Genomic DNA, 24,222 nt, shown 5'->3' with positions numbered 1-24,222 from the left:
CACTGTGGATAGTCAAGTGGATTGAAACATGCTATGCAAAACCAAAACAAACATTATCAATTCCCCCAGAGCACACTCCACACGCAAACTAGGGGCTTCTATGGCATTCTTAGGTAATATATACCCATAGATGACATCTGCAAAGCTGCAACATGGTCTACACCTCACACATTCACAAAACACTATTGTGTAGATGTGTTAGCAAGACAGCAAGCTAAAGTGGGCCGAGTGGTTTTACGTACACTAGTTCAAACTACTGCACCAGCTACAGGTTAGCCACCGCTTTGGGTGATAGCTGCTATATAGTCTGTGCACAGCGATACAAACGGGGATGATGGACGGAGCGTTTGAGCAAATCAAACACTCACCCCCAGTCAACTGATATGGGTTTAATCCATCACCATTCTTTAGCCCACTCAGCCACCCCATTTCAGACATGGCCATATGCAAATCAGTCTGACCCTGTGCGTTATGGGAACAGTCCAGCCCGAACTGCCAAGCCATGTCTTCCATGAACCGGAAACAAGCATTCTGGGACCGGTTTCGGATTTATAATCCTCATCAGCCAGGCTATCTTGAATCCAGTGGCCAAGTGAGCAAGGGACTCACGTCTGAGCATACCCTGCCACACTTAGGGCGAACAAAGCGATACAAAAGGGGATGATGGACGGAGCGTTTGAGCAAATCAAACACTCACCCCCAGGCAACTGATCTGGGTTTAATCCATCACCATTCTTTAGCCCACTCAGCCACCCCATTTCAGACATGGCCATATGCAAATCAGTCTGACCCTGTGCGTTATGGGAACAGTCCAGTCCGAACTGCCAAGCCATCCAGTGGCAAAGTGAGCAAGGGACTCACGTCTGAGCATACCTTGGGGCACAGGGTCAAGACTGATTTGCATATAGCTGGGTTCAAACTGGAAAGGCATGGTGAGCAAAAAAACGATGGATTTAGGCCCAGATGTCTGTACTGGAGTGAATGTATGACATTGTTCTGCATTCTGTCCATCACCTGTTGTTTTGCATTTGTCACCCCGAGTGGGACGGGTATGCTCAGACGTGAGTCCTGTGCTCTCCATGCTACTGGAATCAAGCTACCCAGGCTGAAGAGGGCTGAAAGCCCGAAACCGGTCCTTGGATGCTTGTTTCCAGTCCAGGGAGGACCTGGCTTAGCAGTTCGGGCTGGACTGTTCCCATGGGGCACAGGGTCAAGACTGATTTGCATATAGCTGGGTTCAAACTGGAAAGGCATGGTGAGCAAAAAAACGATGGATTTAGGCCCAGATCTCTGTACTGGGGTGAATGTATGACATTGTTCTGCATTCTGTCCATCACCTGTTGTTTTGCATATAGTCTGTGCACAGCATGTTATCTACAGCTCACATACCTCGAATGGAAAAGGCTACTTATCCAGTATGCATCTGTTCTTGGCATGTAGAGCTGTAGATTCACATGCGCCCACCCGCCTCCCGGGTACCTATACCTGTTGCAGTAACATCATACTTAGACACATATATACATGGACATCTCTTTCTACTACTCTCACTAACTCCATTATCCCCTTCTGCGTGAAAATAATCTCACATCGCAGTCGATGCCCATGCGCACTATCGCCAAAATGAGGATTCACCCACCTCGTGACTGGAAAAGACTCCTTCGAAGAAAACAAAGTGCAAACATCCTGACCCAACACTAGATGGCAAGCTATGCAAAGCATGTGCATCTACAGCTCTACATGCCAAGAACAGATGCATACTGGGTAAGTAGCATTTTCCTTACAGCCTCTTTCACTATGTTGAACAAGATATCAAAGCTGGAGAACAATTGTTACAGGTAAGTAACTATTGTCATAGCAGCAATAGATTGGCAGTTTGAAACAGTGACTTTATAGATGTGGTGCGGCAATGTCACCAAATCAAATTGTTTATACAGTTGCAGTTATTCTAGGCATAAGAAGGTGGCGCTGGGACTTTGGGCATGGTACACCATACATGGGTCTCGTCAGACTCCCCACGCTCACACTGAGAAGTTGTTTACACTAAATGGATGTTTTTTTCTTACTGTGATTCAGAAGATACTTACTGAAAAGTCTCTTTCTGTGAATCGGTTTTATTTTTTTTACCTTATTCTGCAATCTTTCGTGTAGGTGAAGGTATTCTTTGTCTATGAATTTCAGGAAGATAACTATTTTCCTTATTATGCAAACTTGCCTGTTATTTATCAAAAAGCCAACTTGTTTCTGAACTTAAATGTACGTTTTCTAACTTCCCACGTGATTTGTGCAAGTTTTATGGTTTAGTTATTTTTTTATTGTTTTATATCAATTTACACATACACCAACCTACAGCCAACCTCCGTTGGGGAAAGTCGAATTTAAGCGAAATAAAGAGTGAATGAAGGAAAATAAACTTCAACTTTACAGAACGATCAAGGAAGAGACCCACACCCCACCTATCCTGAACCCCTTGTGTATAGCAACATGTATTATCTCCCCCAGCTGTGCAGCAGCCTCCTGCCGTATTATAAGTCAAGGATGGATTAACTGGTATCCACAGGAATCTGTGTGTTCACCCGAGGTCCGCTTCAAAATATTCAAATACCGTGGGCATATAAGCTCCCTGAAATCTCTTGGTAGAAACGATGTGCAAGGGCGCCATATTCTGTCAAAGTGCTACGACTTGTGATCCAAATCAGCCGTATCCTAACGCCAGGATCTGTTGTAATTCACTGTCCGAACACCAGAACGTTGCAATGAGTTGCCTGGCTGCTCATAAAGCTAAGTATATGGCTTTCCCCTGTGTGAGCAGAGTGGTCGGACTATCTGGTTGGAAGGCCAAGAAGAGAATTGCAGGAAGTCTGTATCGAAAATAGTATTTATATCTGCCAGGACTGCTTCCCAATAGCTCTTTAGTTTAGGGCATCGCCACAGCAGATGTGTTGAAATGCCTGTGCCTCCACATTTTTTGCCAAAACTTCTGACTTGGCGGTATTACGTGTGCGGACTTGAGCTGAAGTACAATACCAGTGACCAGTAGTGCACCATCCTTTACATAGCCTTCCTTCCCCCTATACTCCTTGTGGAGGTATCTGCTCTCTTATGGATACTGGCCGATTCCTCTCCCAAGAAGGAACGTTCCATCTCCCTTTGTGGGATTCTCATCCATTCTACAACATACCCTAGTTGAGCTGCAAAATACTAGTGAGATTTGGGATACCTAATGCTGTGTTGTCTAAGAAAAATAGAATTTTTGAAAAAAATATTTTTGCTGTTCCTACTTCCTGTTCTTCCAGATAATGTTCTCCACCAGCTTCCAGGACGTTGGAAGGTTTATAATGGCGGTGTTTGGAACTCATAGAGTAGCTAAAGTAGGAGGGTCATTTTAATCGCTGCAATACTGTCCAGCCAGAAGAGGCCGGACATGTGCCAAGATTAGGTAGAGCATGCAAGTCACCATAGTGAAGGGCAGTTGTTTTGTCTAGGGTGGAATAGAGTTTGATTCCAAGATAATGGATGTTTTTCATCGATCAAGCCAGTGGGATGTGTATTGCATCGTGGCCCGTATTTCTATTGGTATTTTGATGTTCAATATCAGGGATTTCTGGGGGGTACGTTTTGAAGTCTGAGACCCTCCAAAATGAGTCCGACTCATTCATTAAAGCCATGTGGGATCCGACAAAGCGATAATTGCAAGATCGGCAGACAGCAGCAGTTTATATTCATGTCTGCCAGTGGAGATCCATTTAATCTCTAGGTTAGCCCTGATGGTGCCTAACATGGGTTCCATATAGAGCGCAAATATTAGGGGTGACCAGGGACATTCCGCCTTGTCCCCTTCAACACCATAAAGAAATCTGACAACATACTGTTGACCCTGACTCTTGCTCAATAGTGTGGCTTTTAGTGACTAAGGCAGGAAGCCAGTCCTAGATAAATGAACATGTGAGACTATTTAAGAACATTCAGTCTTCGATGATGGTAGAAGAAGGAAACTGTATTTACAAATTGCAGCATAATACTCATCTAGGATCTCAGTAGTGTCAGGGAATTAAGTAGGTTTATAGCTTTATTTACAATTTTCTATAGTGTTGCTTTACCAGGAAGGCATAAGTGTGCTTTACAAAATAACTTGGAGGGTATAATGTTGAATACAACATGCAGAATAAATAGTAAAAACAGTCACTGAAGAGAGCACAATGAGAGCATACTCTATATAGCAGTGGCAGAGATAGTGACTAACAGTGGTGATGAAAGTGTTACCCGAGGTGAACATGCAGTTGGGAGTTTTTAGAAATTTTCTGAAAGTGATAAAATCAGATGAGGTTCTGTTGGATGGAGTACCAGAAGCTGGTTTTGGCTCCAAAAGAACATCGTGTTTGGTACTTGAGATGTGTTCAAAGCAGGTGCTTCCAAAAGAAGAAATATCTTGCTCTGAAGTCCTATCTCTGCACCAGAGATGGTGGGAGCTATGAGGTAAGGAGGGGACTTAAGATGCATGGCCTGGTGGGTGAGTCATCCAATTTTCATATTTGATTAATTCTACCTGAAAACAATTTAAATTTTTAAGTGTTGGAAATGAGATGGTGCATCATTGAGGATAGTTAAGCATGCATAGTGTAGGTTTCGCATGCACATTTTCTTTAATGTTTGAGTTAGCAGAGGTCCCATATGTTTTTTGTGCCCTTATGGCTTAATGTCTACTCTCTTCTATTTAGTTTTACGATACATAGTTGAATGCACAAACATACATTTATTTTTTGTATTGCATTCTTTGAAGCAAAATATTTATGTCTTTGCTTTCTTTTATTTTATTAAGTGCTGATTCCAAAGGAAAAGCCTCCAATAACGGTTGTTGGTGATGTTGGAGGAAGAATAGCCATTATTGTGGTATGTATAAAACTTGAGATGAACACATTTCTTTTCTTTAATATTTCACATATCCACTGCAATTGCAACTCTCCTTTCATATGATGGACTTAATTAATGATGTTTAAAAACTGTTATTACACTGACGCAAGCTTTGTCAAATACTGCTGTGCCAATAATACAGTTTTAAAATGCATCTAACCATCTCTCTTAAATCCGCATTTTCTCTCAATAAAATTATTGCTCCACCTGCTGCCCTACAAAGCCTACTGGAGTAGAATTGCTTGATTTGAAGTAGGATTTACAAAATTTGACTCCAGTTTCCTGCAGCAGGCTTTTGAGAATGGCAGTTGTAGGGGGAGTTCCTATCCTATGTATAGGTTTTCCTGTTTTCAGTTTCTATTTTTGGTAAAGTGGGGTGTTTTTTTCCAGTGTTTTCAAGTGATTTCAATACCTTACAAAAGAACAGTGGTTACACATTTTTTGCACCATTAAAAACAGAAACCGTGTTTTGCCGGAGTTTATGGACCATTTTGCTTTTATTATTACTTGCTTTTTGCACTGATAGTGCATGGCATATAGATAGTGTAGGTACAGTGTATATAAGGTCCAAATACATTTTACAAATCAAACTTATTGTAGTACCCCATACAATACTTCTTCAGTGAGTCTTTGGTCGTGCTGGCCCACTCTTTCCTTCCCATGTAAACTTTTATCTGTGAAAAGGACCCTTCAACATTGACACCTGAGACGGTCACACCAAAACAGCCAGTACACAATTTGCTAACTCAGGGCACTGACCTAGCTTTCCATGCCAATACTGGTGCACCTTAAGATTACGATTCTCTGGGACAGGTTCTGCAACAAATGCGTTTAACTTGGCACATATGCCCTCAGAGTTATTAAAGCTTTCAAAAATGAAGCAGCACTTTAGAAAGTCCAGAGAAAATTCCCTTTTCTGGAAGGGAGCTATAACTTTGTGCAGAGTACCACAGTGAGGATTCATCGACTTTAAATGCCATGGTTGGTGAAGTGGAGTGCAAAAAAACGATGGATTTGGGCCCAGATCTTTTGACTGGGGGAGTGTGTGACATTGATCCACATTCAGTCCATCACTTGTTGTTTTTGCAATGGTTGGTGAAGTGACATTTCTATGTATCATTGCAAGCCATTTCTCATATGTTGTAAAATAAAATTTCCTGACTTGCTCCTCAATATTTCTTAGCTTGCCTAGTGGCACGCACTCTAACATGGAGCATGTTACAGTGCCAAAGTCACTAAGTGTCTTCAGCCTACTCTCAAGGAGATGTTTTTACATCTTCACCAATTATGCTGAACACTTTGTAGACCATGGTGCATTCAGACTCAAGTTTTTGCATTATGTCCACTACAGCAGTCATGTTTTTCTGTAGAAATCTAAGAATGCAGTAGAGAGTACTTTTTTTCACAGCATATCAATATACGACCGAAGATCCCCACATTTCTTGCCTTTAGCATCATCACTCAGCAAAAAGTCTGTAAACGGTTGCCACATGGATAATAGCATTCATGGGCTCTAGGGCTGAGAATCACCAGCTATATGACGTAGTTGGGATGACTCTTTCTTTGATGCCACACAAAGCACAAAATGAGAAATGTTTTAGTTCCCGTGCATAACAAAACCGTGCACCAGAATAGACTAAAAAGTCAATAGCATTCTTCATTAACTCTGAATAGTGTAAAGATGCTTTCAGCATAGCATCTAGCAAGTGGCAAGGATCTCACACAGGGAAGCACTTCAGCTCAGGTATTGATTTTGACAGTTCATCACACAACTTTTTCATATATGTAGCTGAATCACTGCAAAACAATACAAACAATATTACTCCAATCTTTGTTGAACTTGGTAAGAACTTTTTGCAGCAGCATTCCAAGTGACACTACGTTTCATGGTTTCCAAAAGTCTGGTGTTAAGTTTTCACCACTATCCCAGATGTTTGGTGACTACACTCTTTTCACATATACCTGTCACTATACCTTACATTGAGTGTTTAAAGGCTGGGGTGTATGGCAATTCACCTACTATCAATACTGACTCGATAGAAAAGGGGACTAATGTATCAGGGTGTTTTACCCATTCTCTCTGGGTATAGGTGATGGTACATATTGGGAAAGATTCTTATGAAACCGGCCATTTTACCCATCAGTGAAAGAATTAAACGTAGCCAAAATATCAAATATGATTTTGATATTACCTGATTCTCTACGGTTTATAAAATAATTTAACAAGACCTAAAACATGCTTCTAACCCCTGTATCCTTAGGCCAAAGACCACAAAACTGAAAAAAGCAGAAAGAAGAAACAGTATTTTAGTGACAAACCTAAACAACAAAACTCACGCAGAATAATGTTAGCCCAGGTTTCCTTGCTTCTATTTAGTATAACTGTTATATTGTATTGGCCTCTCAGAAGAAATACAAATTACTCTTTCACTCTTCTTTTCCATTGTTTGAATGGCATGTAGTTTGTGGTTGTGCAGGTGTTTTTTTTCAGTGTTTATATGTTTACACTGGTGAGGGCTATTTCCCTTTCGGTGGGGTTTTATCAGTTATTATAGGTTTAAGCTTAAAACAGGATAGCCTACCAATGTGTTTTGTCTGTAGTCCACTCATTTGCCTCTTTTCTCCAATCCTCATTTTCAGCAGCTGTGTACTTGCTTCGATGCTTGAATCTTGCATGCACTATGTAGTCTAGAGGCCTTGTCCGATTTGCTGCTTTGCACATAGTATCTCTGTATCCCAGAATATCTCCTGCTATGTGGGTCTTATTTGACTCATGGCTTACTTTGGAAAACAATTTCCAAGAATGGGCCTTTTTATAGTAGAGGTATAGTAGCTGTACAAAGACCTCTTCCATTAGTTGCACGGAGATGGAAGTATTTTTCGGATGAGAAGCGTAATCAAACTCCTTTGCAATCCCTTGAGACCACTGTCTCTCTTACGCTAGTTTTTAAACTGTGATATTGTCTGCAGGATGGCGTTTTTTACTGCCCTTTATGTTTTTTATTAATGAATTTGTGTACTGACCTTTTTAATACCTGTATTGCTGCTTCTTGTATTAGCACCTTTCTGCTGCCTATTTGCACTTCAGGGCCGACCCCGTTCCGCCGCGGCTGACCTGCCGTATGTGCGGCGGGTGGACCCTTTACTTTAGTCCACACTTCCGGGAGGACGCGGTCTAGTCCTCCTCCGGAAATCATTATTTAATCATCTGATGGTGCGGGCACGCAGAGACTCAAGTATGCCCTGCTAGCGCCCAGCACCCTTATTGTCTCTCTTACACGCTAGTTTTTCAACTGTGATATTGTCTGCAGGACCGCTTTTTTTACTGCCCATGTGTTTTTTATTAATGAATTTGTGTACTGACCTTTTTTAATACCTGTAGTGCTGCTTCTTGTATTAGCACCTTACTGCTGCCTATTTGCACTTCAGGGCCGTCCCTGTTCCGCCGCGGCTGACGTGCGTTCGTGCGGAGGGCGGACCCTTCACTCCAGCTTCACTTTAGCCACACTTCTGTGGAGGACGCGGTCTAGTCCTCCTCCGGAAAGCATTATTTAATCAACTTATGTTGCGGGTGCGCAGCTGGTGCGCCAAAGGCGTGCCTAAGGCAAGCCCGTCTGCACCTGGACCGCACCCAGTGCCGTAAACTCTGATTCAATGCCCTCCCATACCCTAAGTTACTCCGCAAGAGAGCTATACTCTTTTAACAGGATGTAGGAGAGCTGCTGTTTGGTAGATCTTGGGGATAGCACTGCGAGCTGTGTATGCGGATTCTCACTTCCGCAAGTACAAGGGATCACTGCTTTGCAATTTCCCCAAAACTTCCAGAGCCATAGATCTAGCAAATTTGATAAGAGATTTATGCTCTACGGTGGCCTTGTCAATGCTAGATCATTGGCAAAGCACAAATATGAAGTAGCACACACAATAAAAAATTTGGGTTTGGACATCTTATTCATAACAGAAACCTGGGCAGGCGCTGCTTCAGATCCTGATTTTATTACTGCCTCTCCTGTGGGATTTCGAGCAATTAGAGTAGGCAGGCCACTAAAAAGAGGGGGTGGAGTGGCCATTATTTTTAGAGAACACCTTCCAGTCACCTATTACCCTGTTTCCATTCCTTCCTATGAGGCCCTTCACTTCACATTTGAACTTAGTTCTAAGTTGACCTTCAAAGGCATTTTACTGTATCGACCACCAGGCACTAGAATTGTTTTTTTAACAAATCTAGACACCCTTCTCAAACCCACTCTTTTAAATAAGGATTTTACTATTCTTGGAGATTTTAATTTCTTTCTAGAAGATAAAGACAATAGAGAGCGGCGGTGCTTTCAGACACCCTAGGAGCCAAAGGGATAACCCATCTAGTGCAATCCCCCACCTATGAGGCCGGGTATACGCTGGATGGCGTTTTACCTCAGCTCACAGGCTTACAGTGAAAGAAATACTACCTCTAACATGGTCTGACCACTCATTAATCAAGTTTAGTCTCCCAAGCACCCAAGCAACATTGCTGGACAGGCTAGCATCACTAAGCCACCTGTCTCTTCCTGTAAAGCATGCAGTAAAGTGGATAAAATAATTCTACGCACCCACCTGGAAGTTTCACCACCTCAGTTTCTGGGCCACGTGGACTTAGCGGTCACCAAATACACTCTTTGGGTTTCCGATCCAGTCAATGCCATGGTACCCACTAAAATATTGTCCGGAAACAGGATTGCCCCTTCTGCCCCCTGGTTTTCTGAAACACTTCGGAAAGAAAAACAGAACTGTCGCCGATTGTAACGTGGCTGGCGAACTAACTATCACAAGTCGGATAAGGGAATATATAGGATGGCTTTATTGAATTACAAAAATTTACTTACATCAGAAAAAAGGAATTACTTCTCTCAACAGATTGCGACAGCCAATAACTCCCCTAAGGAATTATTTTCTGTAATAAAAAAACTTACCTTACCCAACAAGACAGGAAAGAAGGGCAACCAAAAGTTTTGCAATGATATTGCTGCAACTTTTAAATCTAAAGTTCTGGACATTTTTAAAGCTTTTAAGTATGGATCAGGGCCCTGTCCCTTGGCCCAAACAACCGGGCCAGACCTTGACAAAAGCACCCTGCTTAAATTCTCCCCTGTTTCTTCGGAAGAAGTAGGAAAGTACATAAATGAAGCCAGATCAGGATCTCCTTTAGACCCAAGCCCACCAGTACATCTTAAAGAAATAGTAGATCTGGTGAGTCCCGGGCTAGCTGACATTTTCAATTTGATGTTTAACTCTGATATCTTTCCCGTTAACTAGAAAGAAACGTCCATTCTCCCCTTACTAAAAAAACTCACCTTAGATGCCACCAACCCTAATAACTACCGCTCAATAGCCAGACTACCAACACCAACCAAATAGTAGACAAAATGATGAACATTCAACTATCACAATTCATCAGTGAGAACAATCCGCTGTATCACTCCCAGTTCCAATTTCGCAAGGAACATAGTACGGAAACTGCGCTTATTAAGGCTACCGAAGAGAGCAGCGCGGTGATGGATGGAGGAGGCACAGCTGCTCTTGTGCTCCTCGATCTTTCTGCCGCTTTTGACACGGTTGATCATGTTCTTTTTCAGCAGCAGTTAGAGAAGTTAGGGGTAGGTGAAACGGCCCTGGCAATGGTGTCACTTGATGGATTTGACTCGGCTCCTTGCATTCTGCCGTGTGGAGTCCCACAGGGCAGTTCATTAAGCCCTTCTTAACATCTATGTCTCCGAACTGATGCGGGAATTTGGGTTCAGTCTGACGTCATACGGCGACGACACCCAGATTGTGGTAGTGGTATATTAACATCAAGCCTCTCCTTTTCAGCAGTTACAAAACTGTATGGGCACAATTAACAGATGGATGAGCGCACATTGCCTCAAACATAATTCCGATAAAACGGAAGTTCTGATTTTTGGTAATATGCAGCCAACCTGGTGCAATCTGTGGTGGCCGGCAGAGATGGGCACACCCCCCAAACTAGCAGCCAAAGTTAAGAACTTGGGTGTATAGATTGACTCTGCTTCATATGTTCTTATAAAGAAAATAAGGAAGATACTTCCATACCTCCCAGCGGATACCAGAAAAACTGTAGTTACTTCTCTTATCCAGTCCAAATTAGACTACTGTAATGGGCTATATCTGAATGCTCAGAAGCAGTGTCTAAAAAAGCTTCAGATGGTCCAAAATTTTCCGGCTCGTTTATTGTTGTATATCCCCAGGCACAAAGCGGTATCTAACGAAATACGCCATCTGCACTGGCTCCCTGTACCTCCGCATATTACATTCAAGGCCTTGAATCACACAGGCGCCTCTTTTCTTCAGAACCTTTTTATATGGTACAAACCGACCAGACACCTACGGTCGGAGGGGGCAAGACTACTTTTAGTGCCCAGAATCCGCACTGTACACTGGGGTGGCAGCAGTTTCCATTATGGCACCTCAAAACTTAGGAACTCTCTTCCACTGGAACTTAGGAATGCTAGCTCCCTAACGGGATTTAGTAGAAAATGAAAGACCTGGCTGTTTCAGGACTAGGTGCCGAGCATATCTACTGTGGTCCTCAGCGCCAAGACACCTCCAGGTATTTGTGTGCTATAATACATTTTATTAACGTTAACTAATGTACTCCAGCAACCAAATCTGTATGTATACCTTTCTAGTTGTCTCCTGAATGTGGTCAACCGCATTTGCACTATGGCCTTTTTTTACCAAGCAAAATTGTAAAAAATTAGGATATTGGCTGAGGGTGTTAAGCCCCCACCTTAAGCAAAAACCACAGTCCTTGTCAGGGTGAACCCATAATGTCACTAAATTAACTTGAGTTCGAACCTTTGGAAAGTATGGCACAGAGCAGACAGGCTTAACTTTGAGGCAATGTAAAATGTGTTTCTGCAGTAGTGAAACTGAAACCAGATTTAATAAAAATCCAATAAGTGAAGAGGGATATCATTTGTTTTAAGTTCTAAGCATAAATCGTGCCAAGAAGCACCATGTGCCAGTTACAAACACTGGTCGGGGTAATTCAGGACTTGAGCATAATTTGACACTGACCGCGATAGACCACAGGTCAGGTACACTAACCAGGTTTGCGGTCAAATATTTTACCTTCAGACTTTAGTCCTTTAAGTCCCAATCCACCACAAATTGCTCTTCTAAAGCCATACAGGTGAGGCACTTGAAGACTCACAGGATGGCAGGCCGACTCCAGTCCCATTCCAGTTGATTTTTTCTAACTTGTTGTGTTCCTGTAGGTTGAACAGGAGGTCAGCCTTATGACCATTGGAGTCTACTTCTTTGTCCTAGGACCTAGAGTGAGCAGGTCCGGTCCTCTGGGGCTATTTCAGGTTGCAGATAGCTGGTCCAGTGCTCTTCTGATCTTCCTCTGGTCCAGGAGTGTTCTAAAGTGGGTGCCTTGCATGCCTGCTATGAGCTGATAGGTTGGAGTGACCCCTGGGGATGCCCTACCCAAAGGAGAAAAGTTCCTGGGGTGTATCCTACCACTTTAGGTATTTACAAGGTGGCTGAATTCTTTGGCCACACAACATTTGGCCTCTGAGGGTTGGTTTGTCTGTGTGGAGTGTACTATGGTCATCCCAGTGTTCATCCACATCTAACACTAAAATCCAGTTTGGGACCATGCCTGTACCAATACAATTTCAGAGACATAAGTCGGGAAGAACCAAGCTACATTTTCAGCAACCATTTAGGGGATTCACAAAAATTGTTTTGGCATCTTGTCTTCCTCCTTTGAAGTGTGCCCTAAATGTTATATGTAAACGCAGTGGACCTGTCAGTCAAACAAGCTTTGACACTGTAATGTCAAAAAGAGGCCCACTGTGATTGGAGCCTGCTGGGGAGGTTGGGGGATGGGAGGGACAAAAGGGCCCTACCCAAGTGTTAGCTAACATTTGCCTGTGACAGGGGATGCCTCTTTGAAGGGCCTCCCAAGTGTCCTATGAAAAACTAGCACACCTGTCAATCAAGAATGTGACATTCAAGCAGGATTTGACTCTTCCCTATTTTACTTTGGCTGTCTCTGCCCATTCCGTTCATCCTATTGTTTGCTCCTGGGTGCAAGTTCATACCTCATTAATGCTTATTCAAATAGTAATTACAAGCTGGCAGATGTGAAGGAGCAAAATGCAGATTTAGCTTTTAGGCACTTCAGGCAGGGCAAAAGTAACTTTCTAAAAGTGATCTTTCCTAAATATGTGTTACAAATCCAAGTTCCGTGTGAATTAGGCTTGTAATAAATATTTTCAAAAGGCCAAAAATGAAATTTATAGCTGTTTTCTCACTGGGGATAATATGTATTCAACTTAATGTTCCTGGTGCTTTTGTGGTCAACAGCCAACCTTGCTTCAGGGAAAATGGCTTTTAAGACCCCTTTTCACCATAAGGACATATTTTTCATTAAACTTTAGCATATTCTACTTTTAAATAACATGCACCCTGCTTTATGGGCACTTAGGCCTACTTAGATGTGACTTTTAGGCCTACTTAGATGTGACTTTTAGCCTACTTAGATGTGACTTTTAGGCCTACTTGGATGTGACTTTTTAATATGTGAAAGGAGGGACTAAGGCTGTCAATAAGGGGTTATTTTGATAGATCGAATTGCAATTTAAATCTGTACAGCCAAGCTACTATGATAGCCCTGCAGAGATGCTTTACAATGCCATTACAGTGGATGGTATTACAAAAGATGAAGTCCACTGGTAGCATTTTCCTTATAGGCCCTGGGTACACATGGTACCATACATTAGGATTTATAGGCAAATTAAATGAGCCAATCAGATGTTTGCCAATGTTACTATTTTGAAAGGAGGAAAAGACGCACTTCAATGCTGCTTAACAGGGGTAAAGTGCACCGTTTCCTTAAGCTGACAAAATTAGGATTCAGAAAAAGGCAAAAAAATCCAAGGTGACCCTACTGAATGGACTAATTTCCAACAAGGATCCCCTATAATGTTTTTGAGCAGGTAGCTGTTGTTTTCCAGACAAACTCTCAGATTGTAAGATGGGGGATATATATATTTTTGTTTTGTTAATTTACGCATTTTTTAGATATAGTGGAACATTAACTAATATCATGTACATCATTATCAATATCAACAACAAATTTCTCATTCACAATTCACAGGAATACCTTAAAAATAGTATCTGACACATATCTGATGGTGGGACAGTTAATCTCCTATTCACAAGACTTGCTGTTGATTTCGAAGATATGTAGAGAGAGAGGTCCCCAGATAGCTCTAGGCCTCGAAGCTGGAGGAAGCTCCTCTGCATAATATTCTAGTTGATCTCGACAGTACACCAGGTCAAGTAGCCAGCGTTCATGTCTGGGGCTTCTCCCCGAAATGGATTGCTCCCTCCTTTTTGCTAGTAGACAGGCAATCGCTGCAAGCTTTCGATTACTAGGTTGTATACCTTTGGGTAGACCGAGTAGGCATAATACCGGAGTGCGCTCCACTCACTCATCCACTATTTCTGACTGTACGTGTGTAACCTGTCTCAAGTATTGATGAACCCTAGAGCAACTCCACGCTAGATGCATAAAGTCTGCCTTCAGTGAGTTCCGTTGTACACAGTATAAGTTCTCTCTTAAGCCGGAGTTGTGTAGCCGGAGTGGGGTGTAATATATCTGGTGCAGGAATTTAAAGTGTATGATCCTCAAATTACTATTTGGTGTAAGTTGGCCAGTGGGTACACAGCACGCATGCCAGTCTTCCATTGTAAGTGGCGCAGGGAGCATTCCATTCCATTTAATATAGGAAGCATTCTGCGCTGTCAAGGCATCTTTCTGGGATGTATTGTATAATCTTGTGACTAAATGTTTCCGGGTCTCAGATGTTTGGAGCAACTGAAGCGCTCTCGGCACAGGCGGTTCCTCTGGGAACTGCACATATAAATCGCGGATCGCAGCTCTCAGCTCTAAGCCTGCAGTATAGGAAAGTGACCATGGGGGGGGGGGGGGGGGGGGGGGGGAAGGCATTGCCTTCTCCATGTAGGTCGGTCAGTTTAATACATTTCCCTCCCTGGAATGTATCCCCCAGTGTGTGTATCCCTGCTGCATTGAATATAGTCAGTGAGTTCGCTTCCGACGTTGCCAATATCTTCGGGTGACTGGCAAGTGGTAGAGCTGGTGCGTAGAGCGGGTTTATCTGCGCTCTCTGTCCTGGGTTTCTAGGCTTGCGTGGCGCAGTGTTTAGTGCTTATTTCCCCACATGTGTCCCCCTTGTATTTACATGTGATCATCGCCCCTAGTGGTGTAGGGTACATGGCGACTGCTATGTATGAAATACATGTTGGGGCTTGCAACCAGTAGTGCGCAAAATGCGCCTGCACGCATAGGTAATATAGTTCTAGATCCGGCGCAGTGAACCCTCCCTGCGCATATGGCATCCCATTTTAGTCTGAGTTGTTTTCCAGCCCATGCCAGCCTGACCAAGTATGATCGTAGCCTTACAAAGAATGACTGGGGTAGGCAGATCGGGATATTTGTGAACAAATATAGAAACTTGGGAGTATTATAATTTTCATTAACACTATTCTATCCGCCATCGATAAAGGAAGGCCCATCCATCTTGAGACCTGATCTTCCAGCCGTGATATCGCTTTCCCGTAGTTATACTGTATTACTAAGCTCTGGTCACTGTGAACCCATATGCCCAAATACTTGCCCGGTTCATAACTCCATTTCAATGGGAACTCCAGAGGTACCAGTCTTGTGCAGCTAGTTAAGGGGAGTATGATTGATTTCGACCAATTTATTTCCAAGTCTGAATGTCTCTCATAGCGCATATATACGCTAATTAACCTTTCCAAGTTGGTCCCTGGGTTCCTCACATACAGCACCATGTCGTCTGCATACATCGATATCGCCAAGGGACTCTGACGAAAGCACAAGGCAGTTTCAGCATGTCACTGTCTCAAAAATGCATGCCAAAGGCTCTAATACAATAGTGAATAATATTGGTGATAGCGGGCAGCCCTGCCCACTTCCTCTACATATCTCAAAGGCTTCAGATGTATGGTCATTCATGCGCATTCGGGCAGCCGGTGTTGTATATAGTGATTTTATTCAGCACGTGAAGGCGATAGGAACCCCCATACGGTGGAGTATTGCAAAGAGGAAGCACCATTGGATGGAGTCAAATGCTTTAGCGTCATCCAGCAGGATTGCCGCCCCAGGGATCTCCGGGTCAAGGTGGGTTAAAACACAACAAAAGGGTTCGCAAGTTCTGTGCAGTGGAGCTCTCAGTGATAAAGGCAGTTTGGTCTGGAAGAATCATAATCGGCAGTAGGAGTTTGAGTAGGGCTGCTAAGGCGCTTGCAAGAATTTTGGTGTCAGTGTTTATTAGGGATTGTGGTCTGTACAATTTTTATCTTTGTGCCTGCTTATCGGGTTCAACAACGTGACTATTGGGGCCTCACGGAGTGTCAAGTCAAGTCAAAAAGTTTTTATTGATTTGGTACTCAACTGAGGACCACAATTTATAAAACAAAAATTTCAATACAATTCAATATAATGATAAAAAAGGTTTTAAAAATTTATAGAGATTGTAGCAAACAAATTCATTAGGGGGGTGTTTGCATGCGGTTACAAAATCTTTTGAAGTAATTATTTTACAGCTGCGATATATAGGGTCTAGATATCTTGACCTTGCAGTTACTACATTTGCAGAAGGGCATATGAATAAAAGATGCTCTATGGTCTGGTTTCCCCCGTGACAGAGAGGACATGACGGGGATCTACCCGCGAACCATCTGCAGGTAAAAGTTAACACTGGCAGAATACCCAGGCGCATCATTGCAATTGTTCTCCTGGCGCCATGGGTGAGGGAATACCCTAAATATGGATGTTCTTGCTTGTATTCCAATAGTTCAGTGAAAGGTTTGTACAAAGATAGTTTACTGCAATGGGAAAAATCCAGATCAAAGCTCAGTTTGGGGGTAAAACATTTTAAGAAAAGTTTAAGTTGTGATGGTGTCCAAGACAATAGAAGATCAGAAGTAATATTGGCTAATTGGAATGCCACTGTCATGTTGCTTCGGAATATTGAATATGAAGCTTTTTCATTGAAAGACTCAATCTTTAGTAAGAATCGTAGTGTACCTTCTTTAGCATGAAGGATGTTATAGGCCCACCTAATTATACTAGCTACCGCTGTTGCATATGCGCTAGTGATCGAAAATTCAAGTCTTAGCGCTTGCACCGGTGTTGCTGTTGAGACTTTCAAAATTTTCTTTAATATTTTTCCTTCTTTTAGATCCATATAGGACCACTGTTTGATGGCAATGTGTTCAGTGGCGTACGATAAAACCGGGGGTATCTTTGCTCTGTACACCTTTAGTAATGTGGAAAAATGTCTATTCCCTGTATTAGAGTACAGTCTCAGTAAAGCACCGGCGTGTAGGTCTGATTTGATTTTTAGATGATTGATTTGTTTGAGGTTTTTCAGATTCTTCGAAAAGATCCTACCTAAGTATGTATATTCCTCGACCTCTTCTATATATTCTTCGCCCAGCTTCCATCGGTACTTTGCTTTCTTTTTCTTAGTGGTAAATGCGACCACTTTTGTTTTGTTTAGATTGGGTATTAAAAAGTTGTCATTCGAATATTTGTGTAAGCTGTCAAGAAGGCTTTGTAATCCAAAGGGCGTTAAATCCAACATGACTATATCATCGGCATATAGTAAAGCATGTATGCTTTGAGTGGCGATCTTTGGGGGCAAACTGGAGCCTTGTTGCAAATAAAATGGAAGGTCATTAAGATACAGGGAAAATAAAATCGGTGCTAAGAGGCATCCTTGTTTAAGGCCATTGAACGTACTGATTGTTTTGGTCAAACCTTTTTCTCTCCCCATCTGGACTTGGCACCATGTGTTGTTGTGGAGATTGACAACAACCCTTAACAGTTGTTCAGGGATACCCAGCCTCCTCAATTTGTTCCACAGAGTTGGTCTATCCACCCGGTCAAAAGCTGTTGAGTAATCGATGAAGGCTGCGTATATTGGTTGTGACCTACCTACTGTGTATTTGTCTAATATAGACTGAAGAGTTGCTATGTTGTCTATCACAGAGTGGTTAGGTCTAAATCCTGCTTGGAACATTGGTATGAGACCCTGCGAGAATGCCCAAGATTTTAAACGATCTAATACTTCTGCGGCAAAAATTTTCCCAGACGCATCCATCAAAGCTATTTGCCGATAATTGCTGGCTGTGTTTTTGTTCCCTTTTTTATATATTGGAATAATTATACTACCCAGCCAGGATTTCGGTATTTCTCCGGTTTCGAAAATGTAGTTAAACAGAGGAGAAAACAGCAGGCTCCATTCCTTGGGGTCAATTTGAAGGGCCTTGATAGGAATTTGGTCGGGTCCGGAAGCAGCCGTGCTTCTCGCTTTTTTAATATGGCTTGCAATAGAGTTTGACGTGGTCTTAATGATTTTAGTATTGTTCCATTCCAGTGTGAAATCGGAAAACTGCACTGAAAGGTTAGGTAAGTTGGATTTATATAGATCGTGTAGATATATTTCCCAGTCCTTTGGTGAGACTGGAATAGCATCAAGTTTCTTTTTGGATCCAGTCATATTAGCTATTAAAGACCAGTATTTTCGTTGGTTATGATCTCTAGCAGCTGTTTGAATATCTACCCAGTTACGATCATGCAGTATTTTTTTCTGCTTGTTTTTTTCTCTTTGTATTTGGTTTTTAAGTCTATTAATTTCTGCCTGTGTTGTTAGTGAAGGATTCAGATGTTGTGCTCGAATGAGTCTATTAAGTTTTTTTGCAGCCGGAAAATTCCGATTTTTGTTTTTATTACTTGTTATACTTTTCCCATATTTGGTTTGTTGTGTTTTATTCAGAAGTGCCTTTTTAAGGTTTTTAATTATATATTCAAAATTTGTGATAGGATCATCAGAGTGAATGGTAGATAATAGTTGAGTATGAGTAACCAAAGTAGTAATATTATCCAAAGTAGAGGAGTTCCAAAAGATCCGCCTCTGGCTAATGTTAATTTCAGTTGTGCTTTTCTTGAATGGTGCCTGTTTAGTAAAGGAGGTATATGCCATCCATAGAGTAGTTAGATGTAGCAGTGCGTGGTCACTTTCCTCGTTAAAGTAGATATTCGGATGCGTGACTGAGTCCTTTTGATCCAACCCACAAATTAGGTAATCGAGAATAGAAGGTGTTCCGTTTCCCCGTCTGGTCTGTGATGCAGGTATATCGCCTTCAGTGTTACCATTCAGTATAATCCCATTTATACTTGGTAATAAAGATAAGAGCGACCTACCTCTTTTATCAGATTTATTACCCTTAGGGAATTTTGGAAATGGCATTAACAATGATTCTTCTTTAGCTGAATTGGTCCATTTTCTGATTTCGCTATTTGAAATTTTTCCATTCAAGTCGCCCATTATTAGAAATGGCGTTTGGGTATGATCATCAAGGATATAACTAATTTTGTCCATTATCTCGTCAAAGAGGACATCGTAATTGTTCCCTGGTGGAGCATAAATATTGAAAAGCAAGATTGCTTTTCGAGGACCTATGGATAGTGAGCTCAATGACACCTTGATACACTGCAGGTTTTCACACTTTGTGTCAATGTTTTGTTGGTACCATAGGTATTTTTCACTTAGGAGGATTGCCAATCCGCCCCTTGCATTGCCACGAAGCGATTTCTTTGCGAGAATGTCGTAAACATAATAACCTTTCTGACAGAAGGTTGTAGTTGCCCAAGTTTCCTGAAGGGCTAGGATATCAGGATGGTTTTTTATGGCATCAGTCATTTTGTTGATAGTTTTCCCCGCCATATTCCATGATGTGATGCTCAAGCCGTTACTAAACAGAATATTGCTGTTGGTTATTAATTTTGTTACTGTTAAGTGTCTCTGATATCCAGTCCCAAGATTTTGGTGATTTTTCGACAGTATTTCTTTTTGAATCTTTGCTCCATACTATCCTTTCTCCTTCGTTTACTTGAATTCTTAAAGTGTTATTGCCCAGATCGTATGGTGCCAAATCTTCCCAGTTATTGAAGGATTTATGTTGTCGTTTGTTTAATGTGGGAGAGTTAAAAAGTCCGTTAAATCCTTTATTATGTTTAATATTCCTGGGATCAGATCTTGCAATTACATCATAACCGTTTTTGTGTAGTGTTTCTTTCTCACTTAGAATTATCCCTGGGAGTACTGGTGACCAGAATAGTACCAACGCTAATTTGTTATTTTCTTTTTTCGGAAAAGTCACTAAATCTATCTCATTATTTGTGAGCAAATGTAGGGAAGGTATTTGTTGTAGAAGGTTGACTATTCTTCCACGGTTCAGTGGCACATTGTCAGTGGGAAAGAGTTCTTCAATTAGGAGATATTTTGATGTTATTCCTTCCCCAAGTATCAATTTACTGGTGTCTTTTTCTGTTATTCTTTTAGTTAACAGCCCTGTTTTACAAAGTGGTGTGACCGGAAAGTATACATCTGCTCTTGGGTTTAAAGGTATCGCTTTCAGTGTAGTTTGAATAGAAGAGGATACCTCAGCTTTTGTAGCATTAGAGTTTATGATAACTTTTTTTTCCTCGGCAGTTGTTATCGGAGTTGTTTGTTTTTGAAATTTAAGTTTTCGCGCCTTTTTTTGTGAATTCTTCTTAGTAACTTTCTTTTCCTTTTGTTCTTATGACTCCATCTATGTCTGAATCATTTTCATGAACTTTTTGTGCGGTTATTACATGAGTATCACCAACCTGCTCAAGTTCGTGCGAGACAGATTTGTGCGTGGATTTCGAGAAGATAGGATACTGCATAATGTAATTTTTTGGTTCTTCTTTGAAAAGTTTCTTAAGTGAGTAAGTTGTAGATGATGTGTTGTTCCTTTTTGATTCTTTTGTTTTTGTATCCAGTTTTTCTACTTTAAATGTTTGTGTGCTTTTATCAAGTTTGTCAGGGGACTCTGTTTTTGTAGTACAATTAGCCAATTGACCGTTAGGGTTTAACCTTTTGTCGTGCTCTTGTTGTTTTTTTATTGCATTTGATGAGTCGTTTTTCCTTTTTTCCTCAACCAGAAATTTGAGTATTCCAATTTGAGCATCAAGGGTGTCGTCTGAATTTACTAGAATATGGCCTAGGTGGGTCAGAACTGATTCCAGTATTTCCTGCAAGATAAAGAGGGCTTTTGACGTAGGTGTTACAGGTGTTACTGAATTTTGGTTTGGAAAAAAAGTATCTAGAAAAGACTCATGTGCTGAGTGTTGATGAATTGATTTTCCTACAGGAATGATATTTAAAATATCTTGAGTTAATGGAATTTCGGAGTTATTATCTAGTAACTTTGTGTTGTTGCACAAGGAAACTTCGAGACAGGTTTGACTCCTTGAAGATTTTATCAATTTTAAGGGTGTAGAGTGAGATATCTCATGATCCATTTTAAATTTGTCCTCAGTCAGCAGCTTTTCTATTAGGTTACCCTCACAGTCTGTGACACTTGAATTGTGTGCGCGTTGTTGGTTCGGAGACGAAGGAAGTTTTTCCTCCTTCTTTTCCATGAGGTCAATGATGTTTCCTGCTTCAGAGTTGGTAGAGAGTATTTGCTTATTCGGGGATAGAGCAGAAAAGTATTTTGTGATTGCAGAAGTACTAGATATTTTGTCGTGCTTCAATGCTTTCACAGAGGATTTCCTAAAGGCTTCTTCAGTTCCTAAACGTTTCATATATATAGTGCGCGATCGTAGTTTTTTCAAGGCCATTGAAGTTACATGGATGTCCACTGATAAGAGGGAGGATTACTATAGCTCCACTTGGACAGGTTCAAACAAATTCCTAGGATACTTGCCGCGACCCTCACTAGAAGTTTGGTTTAATCGCTTGGCTTTCCATGGGGTCTGATGCGAAAATAGGGTGGCCCGTCCCGTCCTCAGTCGTCCACGGACGGCCACAGACGGCCCGCCCTTTGCCCGGGCTTCGCCCCGAGCTTCGGCCCGCGCGCGTCCCGCGATGCGCGTTACAAGACTTGTTTAAGTAGTGTTGGTGTATCTATTTGTTGGGGTGTGGCACTGGGAGGGGGCGAGGCTCACGCGGGAAGAGGACCAGCTGGGAGGTGTTGTATGCTGGTCCTCGCAGTCCCGGGGCCGGCGCCTCTCTCTCCTCTGCGGCCACAGATGCCTCTTTCAAAGTCCAGCGATGATTTAGCAGATAAACTGCTTCACGGGCTCCAGGGGAATTTCGAACACAGCACAGCAGAGCAGATAGGCAGACAACAGCGTCGGTCTCACGAGCGGCTCCCGCGAAGCGGGGGCTGCGAGAAGTTATCAGGCTGGCTGGGGGTGTGGCACTGGGAGGGGGCGCGGCTCACGCGGGAAGAGGACCAGCTGGGTGGTGTTGTATGCTGGTCCTCGCAGTCCCGGGGCCGGCGCCTCTCTCTCCTCTGCGGCCACAGATGCCTCTTTCAAAGTCCAGCGATGATTTAGCAGATAAACTGCTTCACGGGCTCCAGGGGAATTTCGAACACAGCACAGCAGAGCAGATAGGCAGACAACAGCGTCGGTCTCACGAGCAGAGTGAAGGCGGCTAAGTTTGCTTTTGGTAGGTTACTTCATACATTGCATGAAGATGTGGAGCTATCAGCTGTATGTATTCTTTATAGAATTCACCTGGCAGCCCATCACTCCCTGATGCTTTGTCATTCGGGAATTTGTTTATTGCTTCTTTAATTTCATCAATGGTGAATGGGTGTGAGCAGAATTCCCTAGGTCCCTGGGAGAGCCATACCAATCCCATGTCCTCTAGATAGTTGCTTATTTCATCTTCTGTAGCAGAGCTTCGAGCAGCATACATACGTTCATAGAACGTAAGAAAGGTTTTCAAGATAGTCTGTGTGTCGTAGCATGAAGAGCCTCATCCATTACCACCTCCACTATGAGTCTTCGCCCGTGATTCAGTTATTTTACTCACTTGGACCCTGCCTGGCCTACCTCCTTTGCCGTAGTTGCGTGTCGTCAATCTACTTGACATATGTTTAGCTTCCTGCTCCGCAGTCTCATTGTATACTGTAATCCCCGCACATATTTGCGCAAGCACTTCGGGATCGGGAGTGCATTCTTACGTTCTCTCTAACTCCGACAGCTTCGTTTCCACCCGTGTCATGTGATTACTTAATGATTTCAGAACCCCAACTTGAAGTCCCATATATGTCCCATGTATTGTAACTTTGAACACCTCCCATAGGGTGGTCACGCTCTCCACTGAGCATATATTTGTATCGGAGTATCTCGCTATGCTGTCCTGAACCCCTCACGGACGACCTGGTCTAGCAGAGCGGATGCCTGCAGTCTCCATTGGAATTGCGGTAACTCCCTCCTGGGAATAATCATCACCACATGAACCGGCACATGATCAGAAAGTGATTTGGGAAGATGCTTAATGCTGCGCCCCCATATATTCACATCCTTTGTGACCAAACAAAATCAAGTCTCAACCAGGAGTTATGAATGTATGAGTGATATGTCCCCCCTCCCATCTGTATTTCTCACCCTCCATGCATCTATTAGGCCATGGTGCTGCATCCCATCGTGGAGCAATGCCGCCGCTACTCGCCTACCTACCACACTTGCCAATGCCGAGCAATCTTCCAAAGGGTGAAGGATGGTATTCAAATCCCCGCCCCATATAATGATTGCAGTGTATGCAGGTGGTTCCAGATATTCGTGTAAAATTCTGGGTTATCTATTTTGGGCCCGTACACGTTAACTATCTTCAGGAGTTCCCGATTGACATTTCGGGACCCCTCATTTCTTACCTCCTGCATCAGAGCGCTTTGGCCTCCGTAGCCTCTCCCGTGCCCCCTGCCGGCACTCTGCTCGCGGCAGGCGCCGGTGATGGCTAGTAGAGTCCAGCCTTCCCCTCCATGCGCTCTGCTGGCTCCCTGCGGCCTCTCTCGCCAGCACTTGACCTCCCCAGGGCGATCCTTTATGCCGGTCTTACTCCATTTCCTGTCACTTCCCTCCAAGTACTGTTATGGGCTGTTTATGTACAATTGTTCCTATGATGCATGTAACAGATGTGGTTTTCATCTTTGAGTGCGGAATCCTCGCCTACGTACATTGTTACTTGATGTGCAAGTTTATCAATAATGGTTTTTGGAAGAAGAAAAAACTGTTGTCAGTAGTTTATTGTATAGTGTCCTTTGAAGGATGATAAACCACCCCTGATCATCCGTGATCTCTCGTGAGACAATAAATGGCACCTGCTTTTTTTGTAAGGATCATCACCCCCCTGGAGTACGAGGAGT

At 42.6% G+C, this 24,222-nt stretch overlaps 1 protein-coding gene across 2 annotated transcripts in view; it reads left to right on the top strand.

The window, feature by feature from the left end:
* PRPSAP2 (phosphoribosyl pyrophosphate synthetase associated protein 2) overlaps positions 1-24,222 on the top strand; it is a 444,139-nt gene that overhangs the window by 349,633 nt on the left and 70,284 nt on the right. For both annotated transcript variants that reach the window (XM_078665175.1, XM_078665176.1), the window contains exon 9: positions 4,817-4,887. In XM_078665175.1, the coding sequence (XP_078521301.1) occupies positions 4,817-4,887 (71 nt within the window). The remainder of the gene's footprint in view (positions 1-4,816; positions 4,888-24,222) is intronic.

The sequence above is a fragment of the Lissotriton helveticus genome, chromosome 10, assembly GCF_964261635.1.
Source record: "Lissotriton helveticus chromosome 10, aLisHel1.1, whole genome shotgun sequence".
In the NCBI taxonomy this organism is placed as follows: domain Eukaryota; kingdom Metazoa; phylum Chordata; class Amphibia; order Caudata; family Salamandridae; genus Lissotriton; species Lissotriton helveticus.
This window is presented reverse-complemented; position numbering and strand designations above follow the sequence as displayed.